The 18,193-nt window shown below is 46.2% G+C and overlaps 1 protein-coding gene across 3 annotated transcripts in view; it reads left to right on the top strand.

Annotated features, from left to right (window-relative positions):
- The first annotated feature begins 1,856 nt into the window (after window positions 1-1,856).
- Zasp52 (Z band alternatively spliced PDZ-motif protein 52) overlaps window positions 1,857-18,193 on the top strand; it is a 100,960-nt gene continuing 84,623 nt past the window's right edge. For all 3 annotated transcript variants that reach the window (XM_037413669.2, XM_037413667.2, XM_037413670.2), the window contains exon 1: window positions 1,857-2,342. In XM_037413669.2, the coding sequence (XP_037269566.2) occupies window positions 2,235-2,342 (108 nt within the window). In that variant the 5' untranslated portion in view covers window positions 1,857-2,234. The remainder of the gene's footprint in view (window positions 2,343-18,193) is intronic.

Genomic DNA, 18,193 nt, shown 5'->3' with positions numbered 1-18,193 from the left:
CACCCTCTCACGCTCATTAGAAGTGATGTGGTATTTTTAGCATTAAATAAATGTACGTAATCAGGACATGTGCGCCACAGCACCACTCACGTAAGGGCATTCATATACATAGCACCTATCTCGAGTGTACAAACGAATTAGTCGATATTTCTGAATAGAGGTGCATACTTCTTACTTAGCCAGTCATACCATTCAGAGCATAAGTAGATGCTTGGTTGTCTCGTGCAAAGGACGTTGTCTTCTTGTTTGCGATCTGTTCAGCGAAGCATGGCTACTTACACCTATATTCATACACACAGTATGCTGGGTGAACTACATTTTATTATAATAAATGTATTTTATCTAAAATCTTTTTGTGATAACTTAAAATTGATCGCTGGAAGAGAGTAAAACCAACACAGATATAAAAGTAAACATTCCCAGACGTATTTTTTTAGTTTTCTTAAAACTACAGATTAAAAAAAATCATATGAAAGTTACGTTTCTGTCACTCTCGCCTATGACCTCTATGTTAAGGTGAAAATACTTAGCCGCAGCTAATACGAAGCTAAAGTGAATAATTAACAACTAGTCATATAACGTTTACTAATTGATTTGGGGCACTAGTTGTTATCGGGGTGTACTCCATGAAAATTTATGGAGGACATGTTGTTTTATTTTCGAAATCACAAATCCTGCCCATAATTAGAGATACTCATTAGAGAACTCTAATAACATTATCGAAACAGACCACTCCCGGCAGGCAAGAAACGCCGTCACTGTTTTCCGTCAGACCGAAACTTCCCGACGCATGGAAGCGACGAAATTTGAACCAAGGCGCACCGAACAAGAATCTTTTCAGGAAACGCGGCAATTATACTGAAACACATGGGCACAACTAGTCCGCTTAATTTTTTGGGTAAAATTGTGTGGTTCTTATGAGTATTTATATGCTACAAATAGCGCAACTACAGTAAAGGCAGGAACAAGTAGGTGACTCAAATTACCTAATCTTTCTTAGTACTTCCACTAAATATCATTTACATTGTTTAGTCTTGGTGGGGCGGATAAATGCAACAAATAAAACATACAGAGAGTACTGAATAGACATTTAATTGAATGTCAATTGCCGGTTTTAGACAAGTTCAGTGGCCAAGTTTTTCAATAAGAAAATGAAAAAAAAAAATGTTTATCAAAGTGCATTCAGAACTAAAATCAGTTTTTGCCACAAATTAAATTATGGCTAGTTGAGTGAGATATCTGTTGGTTGGTAACAACACTATTGTTGACCGACATAAACAATGTATATTTTTTATATAAAGAGAGAATTTTATTGTACATATGTTGCACGTTGAATCTGCTCAAACAAAATAGGTGAGCGTACATATTCCTGCGGGTGAAGTCTCGCGGCAGATTTTGCTGATAACGGGATCAGCTGATAGATTACCGATGGGCTCAATCTGTCGTTGCCTGGTTCCTTATGCGTTCTTCCATAGTCCTGACAAGTACGACAGTGAGGTCGGCGTTGAGTGTGCCACTCCTGGTTTTTCTGCCGGGTATATCGTTGGTCGCTGAGGGGGGGCCGGCCCGTGCATGCGTTTATGAGAGCAGGCAGGCCGGTGCCGGGCGCACTCACGGTCCGTGTTTGCCCCCCTTCTCGCAGCAGCGGCGCACTCTTAAGCGGAGACAAGGCGCGCAGGAAAGCTTGACGTCAGTGGCTTTTGCACACGGGACGCCGTCGCCCCTCGCGCCTCGAGCGCGCCGACCGTCCGGCAGCGAAGCCGCCCCGTTCAGCTCAGCGCGGGATTGAATCCAGTCCGCAGGCGGCCGCGCTCTCTCCTCCGACGAGAAGCCTCCCCCCTCCGCGAAAGGAGCCGCACGCACAAAAAGAGAGGAGCGACTGGGAAAGAAAACTTTTCATCTCGGCGACCGGGCTCAATCGATTTTGATGCCGCTCGAGTTACGGCGCGACCACCAACTCTTTGCTGCCGGTTTCCAGTCGCTTCTGGACTAACTTTCTTTCCGCGCTCTCTCTCCTCCGAGCCAAGGCGGGGGGTCCGGTGATCGAACGAGGGAACAAGTGCGCGCGGCGTTTAAAGTAAGGAAGAAACAGTAATACGTGCACCGGGACTTTTCTCACCGGCGTACTACGACCTCACCGACTCTGCCAGGCGGACAACGACAAGCGGCCCCCTTGACGAGGTTACTTCTACTACTACCGCTACTACTGAATACGCAGTGGTAAAACGGGCACCATGGTTGACACGGTGATAACGGTGAAGCTTCAGCGCGGAGAAGGCACCTCCTGGGGCTTTCGGCTCGCTGGCGGCAAAGACTTTGGATACCCGCTCTCCGTTCAACGGGTAAGTGAGATTATGTTTCCTTTCTGGTCTGTTTGGGCAAACTGTTCTCTGCTGTTTGCACTGCCCGACAAATTTCCCGGGCTGCGGTACTATAGGTCAGCCCGAGCCTGCTTCTTTGACCGCTATGATATTCCCCGCGGCTGAGCTTGGCGTTCGTCTTTCCCGCCTGACTCGGCGGTACCGACCGCTTGGCTCGGACAGCGGGCGCTAATTTCGGAACGCCCTTGTGCAATTTCTCAGAGGACGCGTGTGCCATCTACGAGCTTTAGAGAGGGAAACAAAAAAAATTTTCTTCAAGAGGTGGAGGAGATGACAGAGCGTCTGGTTGGATATGCTACTCGGGTACGTTGCAACACGAGCTCAAATGACGCGTCTGACATTTGAGGCTCGCTGCACGACAGTGATGTGAATTCGTGTTCGGTGTCGGGTTTCACTACAAGCGCCAATTATGCTCAAACGACGCGTAACTGCGAGAAATGAGTTAACAACATTGGCGGTGATTTTCGATCGCTGCTATATTTGTCTCACAGCCCACGCTATTATTTTGCAAAAATGGCGTCAGTTATATCTTATACGCTGTGAAAAATCTCATGGAGTTGCGGATAACTTTTCAAAAAGTACTATGTGAGTGCGAATACAGACACGCAAGGTAGATCAAAAGCCTAACTAAAAAGAGTCACTGTTCCCTGTATATGATGAGAGTGCAAGCAATTGAATGTATAGTGCAACAAGAATAACTTTGTAATCCGCCTAGGGGCGCAAGGGATATAGTTTTCCCCCGTAATTGAGCTGTGGCACTGGCTGACCGTCTTCGCTTCATGTCCACCCTGCATAGGGATTAGCTTAAAACTTTTTTTAACAACTATTATGGCATATGCGTTCTCTGAATGTATATATGCGCCCTATTTTCTGTCATACAGTCAGAGGAATACGTCCAGGACATCTCCTGCATCATTTATGATGGTTAGCGGCCATGACAGTTCAAGAACTTCTGATACTTTATGCTTAAAAAAAACAACAACGCTGAAATATGCCAGTGTTTCCGGGTCTCCGAAACGATATCAATACTGAAGTCCAAGTGTTGCGTCGCAGATGATAGCTATAGCCCGATGGGCGGAAATAAAGCTCGCGCCAAACATGCCCCACCACTTGGACCGAAATGATACGTATCAGCAAACTGACCATATAAACGCGGTTAATTATGATACTTGATTGGAATCCGAGTTATAGCTTAAATGATAGTGATTACAGTTTATGGATGATTGTGTGGCAGGAAATATTAGCATTCAGATCCAATAGCCCTGAGTCGACAGAAAATTTTAGCGACCAGCCGTTTCGGTCCACGTCGGTCGATATTCATACTTGTCGGTGTTGCTTAGCCGACCATCGAAAACCCAGCTTGTTTGTTGTTGTGCAGTCCACCAGAAGCAGGGTAACCGAGAGGGCTGTTTCGACTAATCACTACCATGGGCCCTTCCGCAGCATACCTGGCAACTACTCCTCATTTGTAACCGAGCGACCTGATCTTCAGTCCTGCATGAAATAATAAACGCAATGCTCTCTACGTACATTACGGAGTGGCGTGCGCTTCAAGCACATAAGTTCAATTGTACTGCACGTTGTTCGGCTATGTCAACAAGATCAATAATGTTCGCTCAACTGAATGTCAGCTAGTTCCCGTTGGCGTACGGACTAGTACCAAACGCTTGAAAGTAATACGCAATGTAGAGAGCGACTCGCCGGTAGCGATAAGAACACAATGCTCGGCGAACAATTAAAAGGATGAGATTACCGACACGCAAAGTAGACAGCTTGAAGGGGTAGGGCGTAGGGTCTGGAGGGGTTGGAGCGGCTCACTCTGTTTGCAGAATGCACGGTATTTCCTCCTCCAGCAGCCGGCAAACGCACTTTGTGTAATTCCGAAACACTGATAAGGAGGCATAGATTAGAAAGCTGAGGATTCCTGAGTGTCCTTTGGCCTGGTTTTGGAGCCGCGTCTGCGTGCAATGCAATTTGTATTAGCTTGACGCTGATATCGTCAGCAAATAACAGGCCTGCCCATCGGACTGTCAAGGTTCGCGGAAATGGGACGCGCACCAAAGAAGGGTGCAAGCGTTGTACTAAACAGGCTTACAGATGGCGATTATAACATTTCCGGAGGGGGGGGGGGCGGTGCAGTGTGCTTTCACTTTCTTTCGCAGCTGACCGTGATTTAATACTACAATTAGCTGCGATTGAATGTGCATTTATAGGTGGTACATTATGGCGACAATATCTGCTCTTTACACAATCTATGAGGAGGTGTGATGTTGATAAATCCATTCGAGCATAAAGTGCCATTGTTCTGGAAGATGAGCCACGGCACTCAGTTCGAATTATCAGTGAAAAAAAAAAAGACCACCGCTGTTTGTTTCGTTCATTTGAATTTGGGGCTCGTTGAATTCAATCGCCCTAAAATTTTGCTGGATATCGCATGAAACTTTTTCTTGACTTGAGAATAAATGAGGAAACGCCTGAAAGAAATAATTTTGTAAAAAAAAAACAACTTGAACTTTTGACGCTCGTAAAAGTTAGGCATAGTGTCAAAAAAACAGGACTTCTTGCATACTTCTGAAGTCCACGAATTCGCTGCTCTATTGCCTTGCTTCGATGGTTTGCGATAACGTATTGTGTTCTAGGAGGTGTGCTCCAAGAGCCCATCGAATACCTCTGGGAGTATGCAATCAGATATACAGGGGCTGCATTTAAGTTATCTGCCATAATTGTAACATAGCGAAGTAATCGGCTACAACCCGCTTGTTTCCCAAAAGACGTTGTCTAATAGAAATACTCATTGCTATGAAGTCTGCTGCTGGCAGCGTCAAAGGGAGTACCTACGTGAAAAGGGACTTGTGGTCTAACTACCAGCATACTGCTTAACAAGGACAGAGAGAGAGAGAGAGAGCTAATTAATTGAAAGAAAGGCAGGAGGTCAACCAGAAATGTAGATCTGGTTTACTAACCTCTACTAAGTGAAAGGGAAATGGGAGAGAGATATGGACAGGAAAGTGGAGATAAAAGTATAGGTGCGCGGAAACACAAATGTTTCATAGCGGGATAACTAGGGCCTATCAAGTAAGCTACTACCAAGTAAAGAATTCTCTAAGGCTTTATTTGACTTCTGGTGTGGGAAACATCATGCTAATCACGGCTTTACCGACTGGACCTGTTGCGTGGACTTCGGCCCCCTTCCAGACTGCCTCGGCTCGAGGCGATGGTGCTTTGCTGACTGTGACTTGGTGTCGCTTTTTCTCCACAAAGTTTGGCTTTGAAATCAGTGTGGAAGATAGCGGTTCTTGCAAACACTGCGGCAATGAAGAAACAATAGACCATGTTCTTCGTGCTGCCCTTCCTCCAGGGCGCCCAGACAACTGCCACCGGCTGCTGTGTTGCCCCGCCTTGATGACAGACCCTTGTTGGAAGAGACAGTTCTAGAATGCCAACCTGAGTCTGCGACGGTGGATCAGTGGCTAAGGTGCTCGGCTGCCGACACGAAGGTCGCGGTTTCTATGCCGGCCGCGGCAGTCGCATTTCAGGAGAGGCGAAATGGTAGCATCTGCACAGATAGTGGCCGATCGTCCATTTGTCGCAACGCGTTAGAAAGTTTTCGGCTCTCGGGGGCAAATCGAGGGCAACGCCTTAGCAAATGGTCGATGTCTTCAGTGCCACAGACCGCGCATTCCGCACTGTCAGTCACTCCAGTGAGGCTTGTGTATGCTCTTGGGAAGGTCATCCACGAACAGCAGGTAAAGAAGCGAAGCTTCACGTGGGCGAAGTCTGGATGGAGGTCGAGGTTCCAGTGGAGGGTTCATTTCGTGGAGTCTTAGACAGCAGGTTGCTTCAAGCATTATGAGCAAGTGAGCCGGAAGCATATGAAGATTTCAAATAACAATACTAAAACTAAAATACCGGGACCGAATGTGACTTAGCATGAAGGGCCCCTGAACATCCCCTGAAAATACAAAGAATGAGTGAGTTATTAGCGCGTACTAGCTGAGCGGCTGAGCGGATCATTGAGCCCTGTGAAGGAGTGGAGGGACGAGTGAAGCGCAAGAAAAACGTGATAATAATAGCTGACCGAATGTTCCGCTTGTTTCAACGGAGACAGCAGAGCGCATTGCTTCGCCACCTATTTACCATGGTTGAAGTTATGTCGATCGAGCAGAGGCTTCGCCTGCAGAACGCTCGCCCACTGGTACGCTGCGCGCGCTCCGCTGTAGTGACGAAACCATGGAGTTTTCTAAATATACTCTAGAGGTAACTCTGCGGTTAGTGTCTAGTGGAGCTGCAACGCACGGCGCTTCAGCGAGCATGGGAATGATAGGTAGTACATAGATTTGTCTAATCCTCGTACTTCTGGCGGCTCCGTGCGTGTTTGTATGGCTTAGAGCTGTTTCCTCACGAAACAAAAATCATCAAATGTTAAGCAGTTGCGATTAACCACCTTATTCTTTCAGGCTGACCATTTCAAATCGTGTCACAAAGTTCAAAAGGGTTCGTCTTTTCCTTCGAAACAAAACCGAAACACAACTATAAGCGAAACCGCAAGTGCGATTCGGCCTGCAAGTGCGAAGACTATAGGCAAACCCGCGTACTACCTATCATTCCCATGGTCGCTGAACGATGGCAGGGCCAGAGTCCCCTCTAGTTAGTTTTAGCAAACTCTATGGATGAAATAAGCGTGCGAGCGGCTCGCTCCGTGAAAGCGCTGGCTGACTCAGCGTGCCGCGCACGCGCACTTTGCGTCCCCTCTCGGGGGTTGGGCCCGCTGGCCCACTGAGCCACTGAGGTATTACTCTTCTCTGCGGACGTTTCCAGTCCTTGTGGCACATTTCGTGACGCAAGCTGATTGTTCACGTGACGTATGGATGAAATAAGCTCTCACTAGAGATGTCCGTTGTGAATTGTCTTGTATAGTCTGCTTTACCATGCAGTAGCTCTCCCGTTCTGCCTTGTCTAGCAAATTTATCATGTGCGATAAACTGAATTGACTTCTTTTTCTGCACAAGCGGAGATATCAGTGTACTTGAAAAGCACGAAACCTTGACCGGCCCAACGCTGAGCGCTGAAAGCGCACCTATTTTATGAAAGAGTAAGGGACGGGGAGGCGATGATGCTTGTAAGAAGGATACCAAGTGCGAGGTCTCGCCTTTGGACTCTGTGTGTTTTAGGGGCCCTGTAAATTCGCCTGTGCTTTTGAAAATAATAGTTGCAATGGTAAACACTCCTGGACAAAAAAGGTTGCCTATCATATGTTCAATATCTATCTTGGCATATATTTTACAAGGAATACGAATTTGTCTTACACATTGATGACTGAACGAAAGATGAATGGCGCAAACCTCATGTGGATGTGTATCTTTTTCTCAACTTTGCGTCGGATTGATGTTCCCTTGCACCTGTATTAATATCGACCTTAACAGACTTCACCAGAGGAAAGTGCAGTATTGGGTGGAAATAAAACGAAATAGTATTTGTTTTCTCTCAAAAGACCACACTTTTTAAGACACAATGCGAAACTTCTATTTTCTCAGTTGTCGAAATTCTGCCAGCGCTCAGCCGGGCAGTTTCAAAAAGCTTACTTTCTGAAGCAAAACTAATTCGCATGTATGTTCTCTTCGTAATCGACAGAAGAAAAAAACATACACGAGAGATACAGTACCGGGATTGATTTTTGGCGACCTGGTAATACCACATGAATCCTGATGACAAGAAGCCATTCCTGCCACTTTTATGGCCAGTCGAAGATATTCTGTCCTGGTCGGAAAGATTGGACATCACTGTGACGCAGCATCCTGTTCCTCCAAGTTGTTGCTTGACGCGGCTAAGGCGGAGAAAAGGCCGATAGTGAAATTCCGTCGGCTCAGTGAGTCACAAAGACGGAGGAAAATAAATAGCCTGTTTGCTTAAAACCTCCGCTTTCGTTCAATCCCTCGGAGTGAGAGCATCATTGAAACCGGTTCCAAGTTGCGCGGAAGAAAAAAAAAAGCGACACCACGCGTACACTGCTCGTCAGCCAAGATGCGCGTGTACGTATGTGTACAGAAGTGTGGCGGAAGGTTCGAAAACCATGCCGAGGAGGAGAGAGTTTTACAGGAAAAGCCGAAAAGAAATGAAGATGAGGCTGGAAAAGCAATAAATCTCGTGATTGAGAAAGCAGCCAGCGCAGCGAACCAAGCAGAGATACGTACGCGCACGCGTATGTGTGTGCCACATGCATTGAAATTGCGAATCACGCACTTGACGCATAGGCTCTCAACGGCATACACGCAGATTGCGAGTGTTTGCGGCGTCGCCGTGACCCAATGATGCCAGTCAGCGAAGAAAATCCATATACTTCGTGTTTTTTCTTGCCAATCAATACCGAAACTTTAATGAAAAAAAGAGAAGGTTCGCGCAATGCGATTCTCAACGTATTTTATGTACGCGTGTGTGGCACGTACGTACAGACTCGCGGGTATTCGACGCCAACGAATTGTGAAATGCTGAAATGCATTATGAGAGAAGTTCCAGCAATGGAAGAGCGCAACGAAACGTCACCATGAGAACGACACTTCCCCGATGTCTTCACTTTCTGACGTCTCTTTTTCAGGTGGATGCACAGAGATTGAGAACACGTAGTGGGGAGTGTCGCAAAAAGAAGACGACAAAGCGAAATCTCCGCATTCAACCGATATCTATTCGCGGCCGCGCTGTAGCAATTTTCCAATGTATCCGCTTCAGAGTATTGCTCAAATATGGGGAGGGCACGCACTTCTGAATCCCCCCGTGCAACGCCGTTATCGCTGAGGACGAGTTTTTGTGGAATCATTCGCGTTCGCTTTGCATGAGCGGCAGGGCCGTTTCGGCATGTCGTTGCCTGTTGCTGAGAAACAGAGAAGGGCTATTCCATTATTTTATTTATAAAGCACGCTTTCTCACCAACCAAAGAGCTACAAGCAAAAACATTGCGAGTGAGTCTCCCTGGTATAGCTCTCTCCTCGCGTCTCGCTTACAGCTCTCCGGGGGTACACATATGTAGGTTGCGCGAGACGGCAAAGGCCGTCCACTGTCAGCGCCGCGCTGCGAGCCGAGACGGGAATCCCTGGAATACAACATCCGCGCATCGCCGATCTCGCCGGACTGCGCGCACGAGTCGGAGCTGCTTCTGCCGCAGCTGCGGCAATGCCAAAGGGCACGTCGCAGAAGCGCCAGGAGGACGGAGCGCGCTCGCCTGTTTATTTTCGGGCGGGCCTCCCGCAACTGGCGCGGGACGCTTCGACGCTCGCTTTTCTTCTGTTTGCCGCCGAACGCGCGGCCCAAGCAGACTCCCGCTCCTTTCCGCGCGCATTCCCTTGGTCTCGCCGTGTCGCATGTCGCTACGCCGCAGCGAATGCGCCACCGGCCGCCAGAACGCAGTATATCAACGTGGACTTTCGCGTTCGGATCAAATGACCGCGGGAGGTTGTCAGCGAGTCTCTATCGCCGAGGATATCGTGTCCGAGCTGAGAAAAGGTAAACAAGGCGAGAACGAAGAGAAGAGGAGAAGAGAATGCTGATGACGCGCTGAAGCAGCGATAAAGGTATCAAACTGTGACTTGAACAGTGTGCACGGCCAGCTGCGGGCCGTGCACACGGAGTGCCTCATCTTAAATCAGAGTTTGAACCTGAGCCCGCTTGTACGTGGACGGGTAGAATGGTGCGAAATGTGCTTAGTAGCGTCAAGATAAGAAAAAAAAAAACAACGACGTTATCATAGAGCCCCGAGGATAACCCAACATCTTCGGTCAAAAATCAAAAGTACCATGGAACTATCAATAAACATTTGTTGTCAATTCACTCACTTAGCTACGATGCTGTCAGATACTATTTCTTGATTTTTTCTCTATTTCTGTCTCTGGCATCTTTCCACTCCCCTTTCACTTTCTCCCGGTGAAGGGCAGCCAACCGGACTTCTATCTAAATAGAATCCCTGTCTTCGTCCACCTTGTATCCCTTCCTTCTTTTTAACATACTTGTAGACTTTGCAGAGTAATTTAGAAGAGACCTACGAGCTGATACAAGCAAGGCATGTGCGGTTAGCAGTGTATCATTGCTGTAAACCGTAAAAGCTAACAACAATTAAAACACTGGCTGACGATAACTCCCAATGAGACTTCAGTATCGGAAGGCGTAATCACCCCTCATTTTCGGCCTGTTTTTAGTTTGATGAATGCACGGGTGCCTACCACTTGCTCTGACATTTATGCAGGGAGATTTGATAACCTATTAACTTATATCAACCGAACATTTTCACTTAAGATGTTGGCTTAACGTGCACTAATACAGGTCTTCTATAGGCTCTTTCGGCAAGTCGAACTAACTGACGTATTATCGCTTCTGGCAAAACAGTCTGTTGTACTTTATCTCAAGACAAGTTAGCCTCCATTTTTCTCCGTTACACCTTTGTAACGTTCCAGCATCATACCAAACTCAAGCGGAACGCTGGAATAATAGAGTACTTTTATGCACTATTGAGAACACCCGGGTAGTCGGAACCTAATTTACATCCACTAGTTACGCTTACGCATCCCTGGTCTCGTACTCATTGAAAAAAGTACTCTAAGATAACATTTCAGCAAGTCCTAATGCTGAACCAGTTATCAGCGAAGACGACTGCCTAAAGGGAAAACGCACTTCGAAAGACAAGTTTCGTGAATTCGGTGCCGTACACATAAGGCCTAAGATAGTTTTAACAGTAGCGAAACAACGACATTTCTCACCAGAAAGCTGGTGTTCTCAGCATCTCTCGCGCTAGGGCGATCTACGGCCGTATTCGAGGTCGCCGTTTCTCACGACGCCTTGAGGGCACCGTAATGAGGCGTAATCTCGTCACGGAAGCCTCGAAATGGCAGTGTGTGCAGTTCGCGCAGAAGGAGAGCCCTTTCCTCTCGCCATCGCACCACTGATTAGCGATTAACAATTGGGCAATGGAGGAGGGAGGTCGGCATCAGGCACGCGTCATCTTCGTGGATTGCTGGGAAGAAAGCCCGGGCGCCCAGAACTAACTCGCTGAAGCCTTCTTTCGTGAGACGCAGTCTTGTGCGACTTTAAATGGCATAATTAAATAAGATAAGACAAGAAACAAAAACAAAAAAGCAACGGATTTCTTGCTGGGAGGTACGTGCTTTTGAATTACTCGCCTTAGTTGCAGGTACTGCGTGGCCATTCTTCAAGTTCCTTCGAGCAAACTATTGCCGATGTACGTGTACTCGTAAACCAAAAGAAGGATACTCGACAACAGAAGGCAGTGTGGCAGCTTATACCAAACACGCGCATCTAACGTTTCGCCGTATTAAGTGTCGCGTGTAAGTGTGTATACAAGCACGGGATCCCTGGTATGTACCAACAGTCACGATGTCAAGCGCCCTGTCCTGAGCTCCGCGATGTGGCATCGTCGGTGTATGCGTACTGTGTCCGTCCGTTGTATTTCAGTGCATTCGCTCGAAAGCGCGTTCTTGATGCGTAACATGAGAAAAGTTTCAGGGTCACCGCAATTACTGCTAATTAGGCGGACGACTCGCTCGCTCTCAGATGCATGATGCGGCAGCGCGGTCACATTTAATGACGCCCGCGTGGCCAATAGGCGCGTTTTTGTTCGCACGATTACGCGTGCTACGCGTGAGTCTCCGCTGCACACGTGTATAATATACGGTGAGCCAAATGATGCCAGATGTTGATGAGCAAGAGAGAACGCTAATGAGTGGCGTTCTGCAGCATGAGAAGGTTGAGTGAGCTTCTCTTTCGCATTTGGATTTGGCTATTTTTCACACGGGCATTACATATACTAAGGCAGCTATAGCTGTTCCGCACGGATGTTGATTTATTGGTAATACACTTCTATATCTACGTTACCTGGGAACCGCAAGCGATGGCATTTCATAGTATGAGCATTCCAGCTGCAACGAGTGTATTCCAGGAAAATAAATGTTTTTTTTTGGCTTATTTGCTGAACCATCGTTTATAAAAGCTTACGCATAAAATATGCCGCATGTTCCAAGAAATGTGTCTAAAAGTTTTTTTTTAAATAACAGAAAGAAAGTATATGTATGCTACTTGCGGCGTTGCCTTTCTTGTGACAGAAGGCATTTTCAGATGCGTACAAACAGTAACCACGGCACTAATTATAGAAGTTAACACAATTACTATTTAACGAGTGGTGATAGCCAGTCGAGTCAAATGGGCGAATTCAAGCCCTTCTTACGAATATTCTCTAGCCACTTTGAAATTTCGGAAAAGCGGCCACTGGTAATCACCGTGGAGTGAGACAATGAGCCTAATTTATTTGAAAAAAAAAATCGAAACCGACGCATCAAAAAGCGCATCTACGAGTCACTTCGACAACGCCCTCAGTGACGACATTGTTTCTCTCGCCGATATCAACCGTCAATTTAGACGATTCGCTTCGAGGCCGCTCATCGATGCTCGCGTATGCATGCTTTTTCGCCAATGCGAGGGACACAGTCTCGGTATTGACAGTGTTGTATAAGTGAATGGTATATGCGCTGTCTGGTGCGTCGGTTTCGGTTTCGCCAGCTAAATTGGCGAGATTGCATCGCTCAGTGGAGATTAGCAATGGCTGCTCTTAGAAAATTTGAAATTGGCTATGGGCTATTCGTAGGAATAGCTTGAATTCAACCATTTGACTCGACCGGCTATTACTACTGGTTAAAGAATTATTTCTGTTAATTTCTATAGTTACTGCCATAATTAATGTTTGTATCCATCCGAAGATGCCCTCTGCCACAGGAAGGCAACGCCAATAGTAGCACGCAGACACATTTTTTGTGTAACATTTAAATAATATTGGACACATTTCTTGAAACATCCCGTATACAGATACATACAGTCGAGCCGCTGTAGCAGAGTTGTTGGCAAGGGCAAGCAAGAAAATAAACTAAGTTTGCGTATTGCAGTTTCTCGTGGCCACATGAATTTTCCTTTACTTAAATAAGCTGACAGCGATTATGAAACAACGCTGACTGTGACGCCGGAAACGTCTGCAGTTAGTCTGTCTTAATTTAATGCCGTCAAGCATGTTCTTCCACTAAAGGTTTGTTTTTTTCTCTAAAGGTACCTATGATAGCCCACGCCAATTTTGGACATTCCCGCATGAATAGAAAAGAACCCGATCAATGTGAATAAGAATAAAAAAGTGGTCTATTCAGTGCATATTTCACTGGGCATAGGAGGCCCTGCCTTTTGAAGTTCCGGAATTCGCGTTGGTTTCCATCGCAAAAGGGTCCTATATAACATCGGTGGTCTCCAGATCGCTATGTTTCTTTAGAGCGGAGCTGTAGTGATCGATGTTTGCTGCGTGTGGCGGACAAAAAATTGTCATCTCAAGGGGCACGTTCTCTCTTTATTTTCATCTTCATCTGCATCCTCTTCTCCCTCATCTGCATCTCTCCCAAAACGCGTGGGCCAATTTGTCCGACGAGGGATGTTGTAACTTTTATTGGAGAGAGAACAAATTCAGAGAAAAAGAGAAATAAAGGAAAAGAAACACAGAGAAAGACAGAAATTGTTGAAAAAAAAAGCAACTTTCTTGTTGAGGCGGCACCAGAAAAAAAAAGTAGAGGGGACGATAAACAAAAGAAAAGGTAGAAAAAGAGAGAGCATGCAAGCCGGGCTAAATTTTTTTCTATCTCCCTCTTTATCCCTCTCTTTAGGAACCGTTTGTGCCCGCCGTCATTCTTTCCCCCCTTTTACTGTACTTTACTCCCCACTCATTTTGTTTCTTTCCTTCTAAATACTTCACGCTGATTGTTCCTATTGACGCGCGTCTCCCACCTGTCTACACGCGCCTATCGACGCGTGGTGACGGCGTACATAAAACGGCGTGGCTCGAAAAGAATCGATGTGTCATAGGCGTGCAAAAAGAAAAAAAAAAGAAAAGCGTTGTGCTGCGCGCGACGAGACTTTCTCGGTGCTTCTTAGTACGGCCAGCCCGACGCAGCCCGTTCGTGGGCTACGCGAGGAGACGCGGACCTATTCCGGGCACCCCTAAATATATAAGAGGGCCCCGCGCCCACGGCTGCGAGGGCACCTTTCGAGAGGAGCAAGTCGCATCGTCTGGGAATTTTCGGGGTTAAACGAGCAGACCCCAGCGGGCAGCCCCATCAGCCACCCTATATACGCCCCTTTTTCTTTCTGTCAGACATTCCGCCCTAAAAAAAGAGTAGCGAAATGTATAGCACCGTGTTATTCGTTATGACGAAGCGGATATAGGATACTTTCCCTAGCACGCGTCAATTTCGGCAGGTAATAAGGTGTCATGCGACTCTTCCCCCGCCCTTTTAGCTGCTTTTTATCATTCATCCACGTGCCATACTGCGTGGCCCTGTCTTTAGCGGGTGTACTTTTCTTGGGGACCTTCGATGCAAAAATGTCTGTCTGTCTGTCTGTCTGTCTGTCTGTCTGTCTGTCTGTCTGTCTGTCTGTCTGTCTGTCTGTCTGTCTGTCTGTCTGTCTGTACATTTGTCTACTTGTCCACCCTTAACGGTACCCTAAACGGCACCAAAGTGACCAAACGATACTCCAAACGGCCGACCCCATCCGCAGTGCTCAGCAATATTGCTCAAGGTTCGGCGTTCATATTTGTGTGATGAACAATTAAAAAGCATTTATTGCGCATATCTGAGGCACTATAACAACATGTCAATATTATGTATGTGCATTTTTTACTAGAGGAGACTCCGGCGCTGCGATCGTCAAGCTATCGTGGCAATGAGTTGTAGTGCGTAGATTTGCACTCTTTGTGCATGCGACTTCGAACACACTTTATGCTTCGTTTATGGTTGTCTTCTGGCTTTTGTTTGGGATAAACAAACGGCTCGTTGTGAGCGTCATAAGCTGATTTGAATTGGTAAGGTTAAAAGCGTCAAGGTAGTAGTGGTTAGAAGAAGAAAGAGGCACCTAATTTCTGCAGCGCGGTAGGGAGCACGGCGCAGTGCCTTAAAAGCATCAAGGTGGTGAAGCGGCATTGCCGAACTGTTGCCCGAACTTCCTCTCGCGTCAAAGCCGCTGCAGGACACATGGAACGTCATGAAGCCGAAAAAAAAAAGAAGTTTAGGCAAGCCCGTGTATCATTACAATGCTGGCTGAAGCGCCATGCATTGCAGCTCCCGCAGACACTAGATGAAGATTTATCCGATTCTGTACTACTATGAAGCTATATGCTAGCGAGGGAACACCTTCATTCCAATTAGTGACAACAAAGAAAGTGTTTACGAAATGCGGTGATTTCAGTATGCTCTATGTAGTGTCTTGAAGAAAAAAAGAAAACGCAAACTCTTGACGACGAATATATCCGTTTTGAATAAACTCGGTTTGAAAGTATGAAAAGGTCTGCCATATCGAGGCAATCCAGTGGAAAAATCAAATTGCGATTTAGAAGGAACGAGGATATTTTACTATGAAGGATCCTGGTTGTTCGATATCGAGATCGTCTCGTGAGCGCTCTGCTCACTTCTCGAAATTAACGCTGGAAGACGTGATACTGCGCATCGTGTGAGCTGCACTTTTTTTGCGCGCAATTCACCGACGCAAGATAAGTGAAAGACGACGCACGCAAGAAGTCCTCCAAAGTTTAACCTCGTTTTGCCTTTGAGGTAATTGAGAAGGTGCAACCAAACTGCAAAAAAAAAATGCAGCACTGCCTCCACATTATTATTCTGTCGCTCGCTTCGCTGCAACTGCAGCCATATTTCATATCAATGTTTCTTCCTCAAGATAAGTTAATTCCCACGATCCGGCTCTTAATACAGGGCGATCCCCTAGACGGTGTAACGGGGGCTCGGATTCGGGAGATTCAATCATGAAGTGCAGAAACCATGGCTTAAAAAAAAATAGTCGTTACACAATGCGGCTCTTTTATATTGTGAACATTCATTAGGCTTCGCTCTCCAGCTTTTCAACTGACATCGCCAGTACAACCGAAGTCAATTTCCTCATGACATTCGATCCATCAAAGATATTCTCTTTTAAACGAAGGCGACATTAAGATTGTTTTTCGTCGATATTATAATGTTTCGTAGCACAAACAAAAAAGCGAACCGTGCATATCGGTTTACGAGACCGTGACTCTTACCTTACTAGAACGGTATACTAATTACTCATCGGCAATATTATAATTGGGCACATGATTGCTCTCTTACTGCGCGCTAATTACCAAAATAAATGCTACGTGCAGAATCAGCCCACGAGACAGTCGAGAAACGAGACAACCAAGGTCACTAAACACGGCTGATTGGTTACTGGATAGCACCTGTTATCAAGAATACAGATCAGGCTTCGAGCTTCAAGGTATTTGTTCCCATAATTACGCAGACCGCTAAGGCACAAGTAACAAGTAACCATTCATGTTGTTTCATTTGTAGCAAGCTGAAAGGTGTTTGTGTGTCAGCCAGGAATAAATAGACCAAGGCACGTCGTTCCGTGCCATACCTCCAAATATACGATGTAATGATAAAAATCTAATCATTATTAGGTTTCCATGTTTTAAAATCCCCATATAGTTACGACATGTGTCTAGTAGTGGAAGGCTCGGTAAATTTTGACCCCCTAGGGTTGTTAGGGTGGAATAGCTAAATCTAAGTACACACGAACCTAAAGCATTTTATCCTCCATCAAAAATGCGGCCGCCATGGACAGGATTCGATCCTGGGACCTGCGTGTCAGCAGTCAAGCAACAAAACCACTACAGCACCGTGGCGGGTAAATGTGAGACGTTACTTTGAAAAAGTTTTGTTTTTAAACTTACGACTGTTTTCACCGCTGATGGACACTAAGGCTCATCATAGTTGGTTACAAGCGAAGAAAAAAATTTCAACACGTAAGGTACGCCCATAGCCAATGCCTTCCCACACAAGGAAGGAATATTCGTAGATTCAGGCTCCATTCAATTAAGTTCGCATATTTTCGCAACGACAAGCACCCGCGCATGGTAATGTTAATTTTTTTTTGTAGGCAGAAAACTTGAACGCCCAGAGAAACTTCGGCAGAGATACTGACGTCAGTATTCTGCTAGAAATAACAATTCTGTACGCAAAGAGAACCTTATATTTACCGAGATGGCTGAGAATACGTTGGAAACGCTGGACACACACACACACACACACACACACACACACACACACACACGCACACGCACACGCACACACACACACACACACACACACACACACACACACACACACACACACACATAAAGATGAAAGATGAAGCATGGTATAATAAAGAAAACACAGTGGGACAAAGCGGCAACATAATAGGGGGCTGATATTTTTAGGCAGCCTCTGTACTGTGATGATGTTTGTATCAATAACGGAGGTGTCTAAACTAAGAGGAATTACGAAGGAGAAGGTTCGGTGTTCCGATTCCTGAGTTTTTAATTACGTAAGAAGGTGTACTCACGTAAGTGAAACATTCTTTCATCTGTTCTTTGTTTTTTGTTTTTTGTTTTTACTATCGGTGCAACATCACCGTGGAAAGTACTTGCGAACGTGGTTGCCATAAATAGCCCTTGAAACGCAGCACAGCTTTCGACAGGCCTTGCAACGTTTGAGCAACGCCGTCACACAGATGCTTGCGTGCATTGTTGGAATGTTCGGGGAATTCAGCCTGATGACGACACAGACTGGCGCACGCTGTAACATAGAGTCCACGTCACCGTCCTCCGGGCTGACATAGTTGAAGACAAAAAAAAAAAATGTGTTTCGCAAACGTCGCGAAAGGGTGGTGCATGGTGTGACTCACTCCTGTATTCCTTGTATAGACCAATTCCATTTTTG

This window comes from Rhipicephalus microplus, chromosome X, assembly GCF_043290135.1.
Source record: "Rhipicephalus microplus isolate Deutch F79 chromosome X, USDA_Rmic, whole genome shotgun sequence".
Taxonomy (NCBI): Eukaryota; Metazoa; Arthropoda; class Arachnida; order Ixodida; family Ixodidae; genus Rhipicephalus; species Rhipicephalus microplus.
This window is presented reverse-complemented; position numbering and strand designations above follow the sequence as displayed.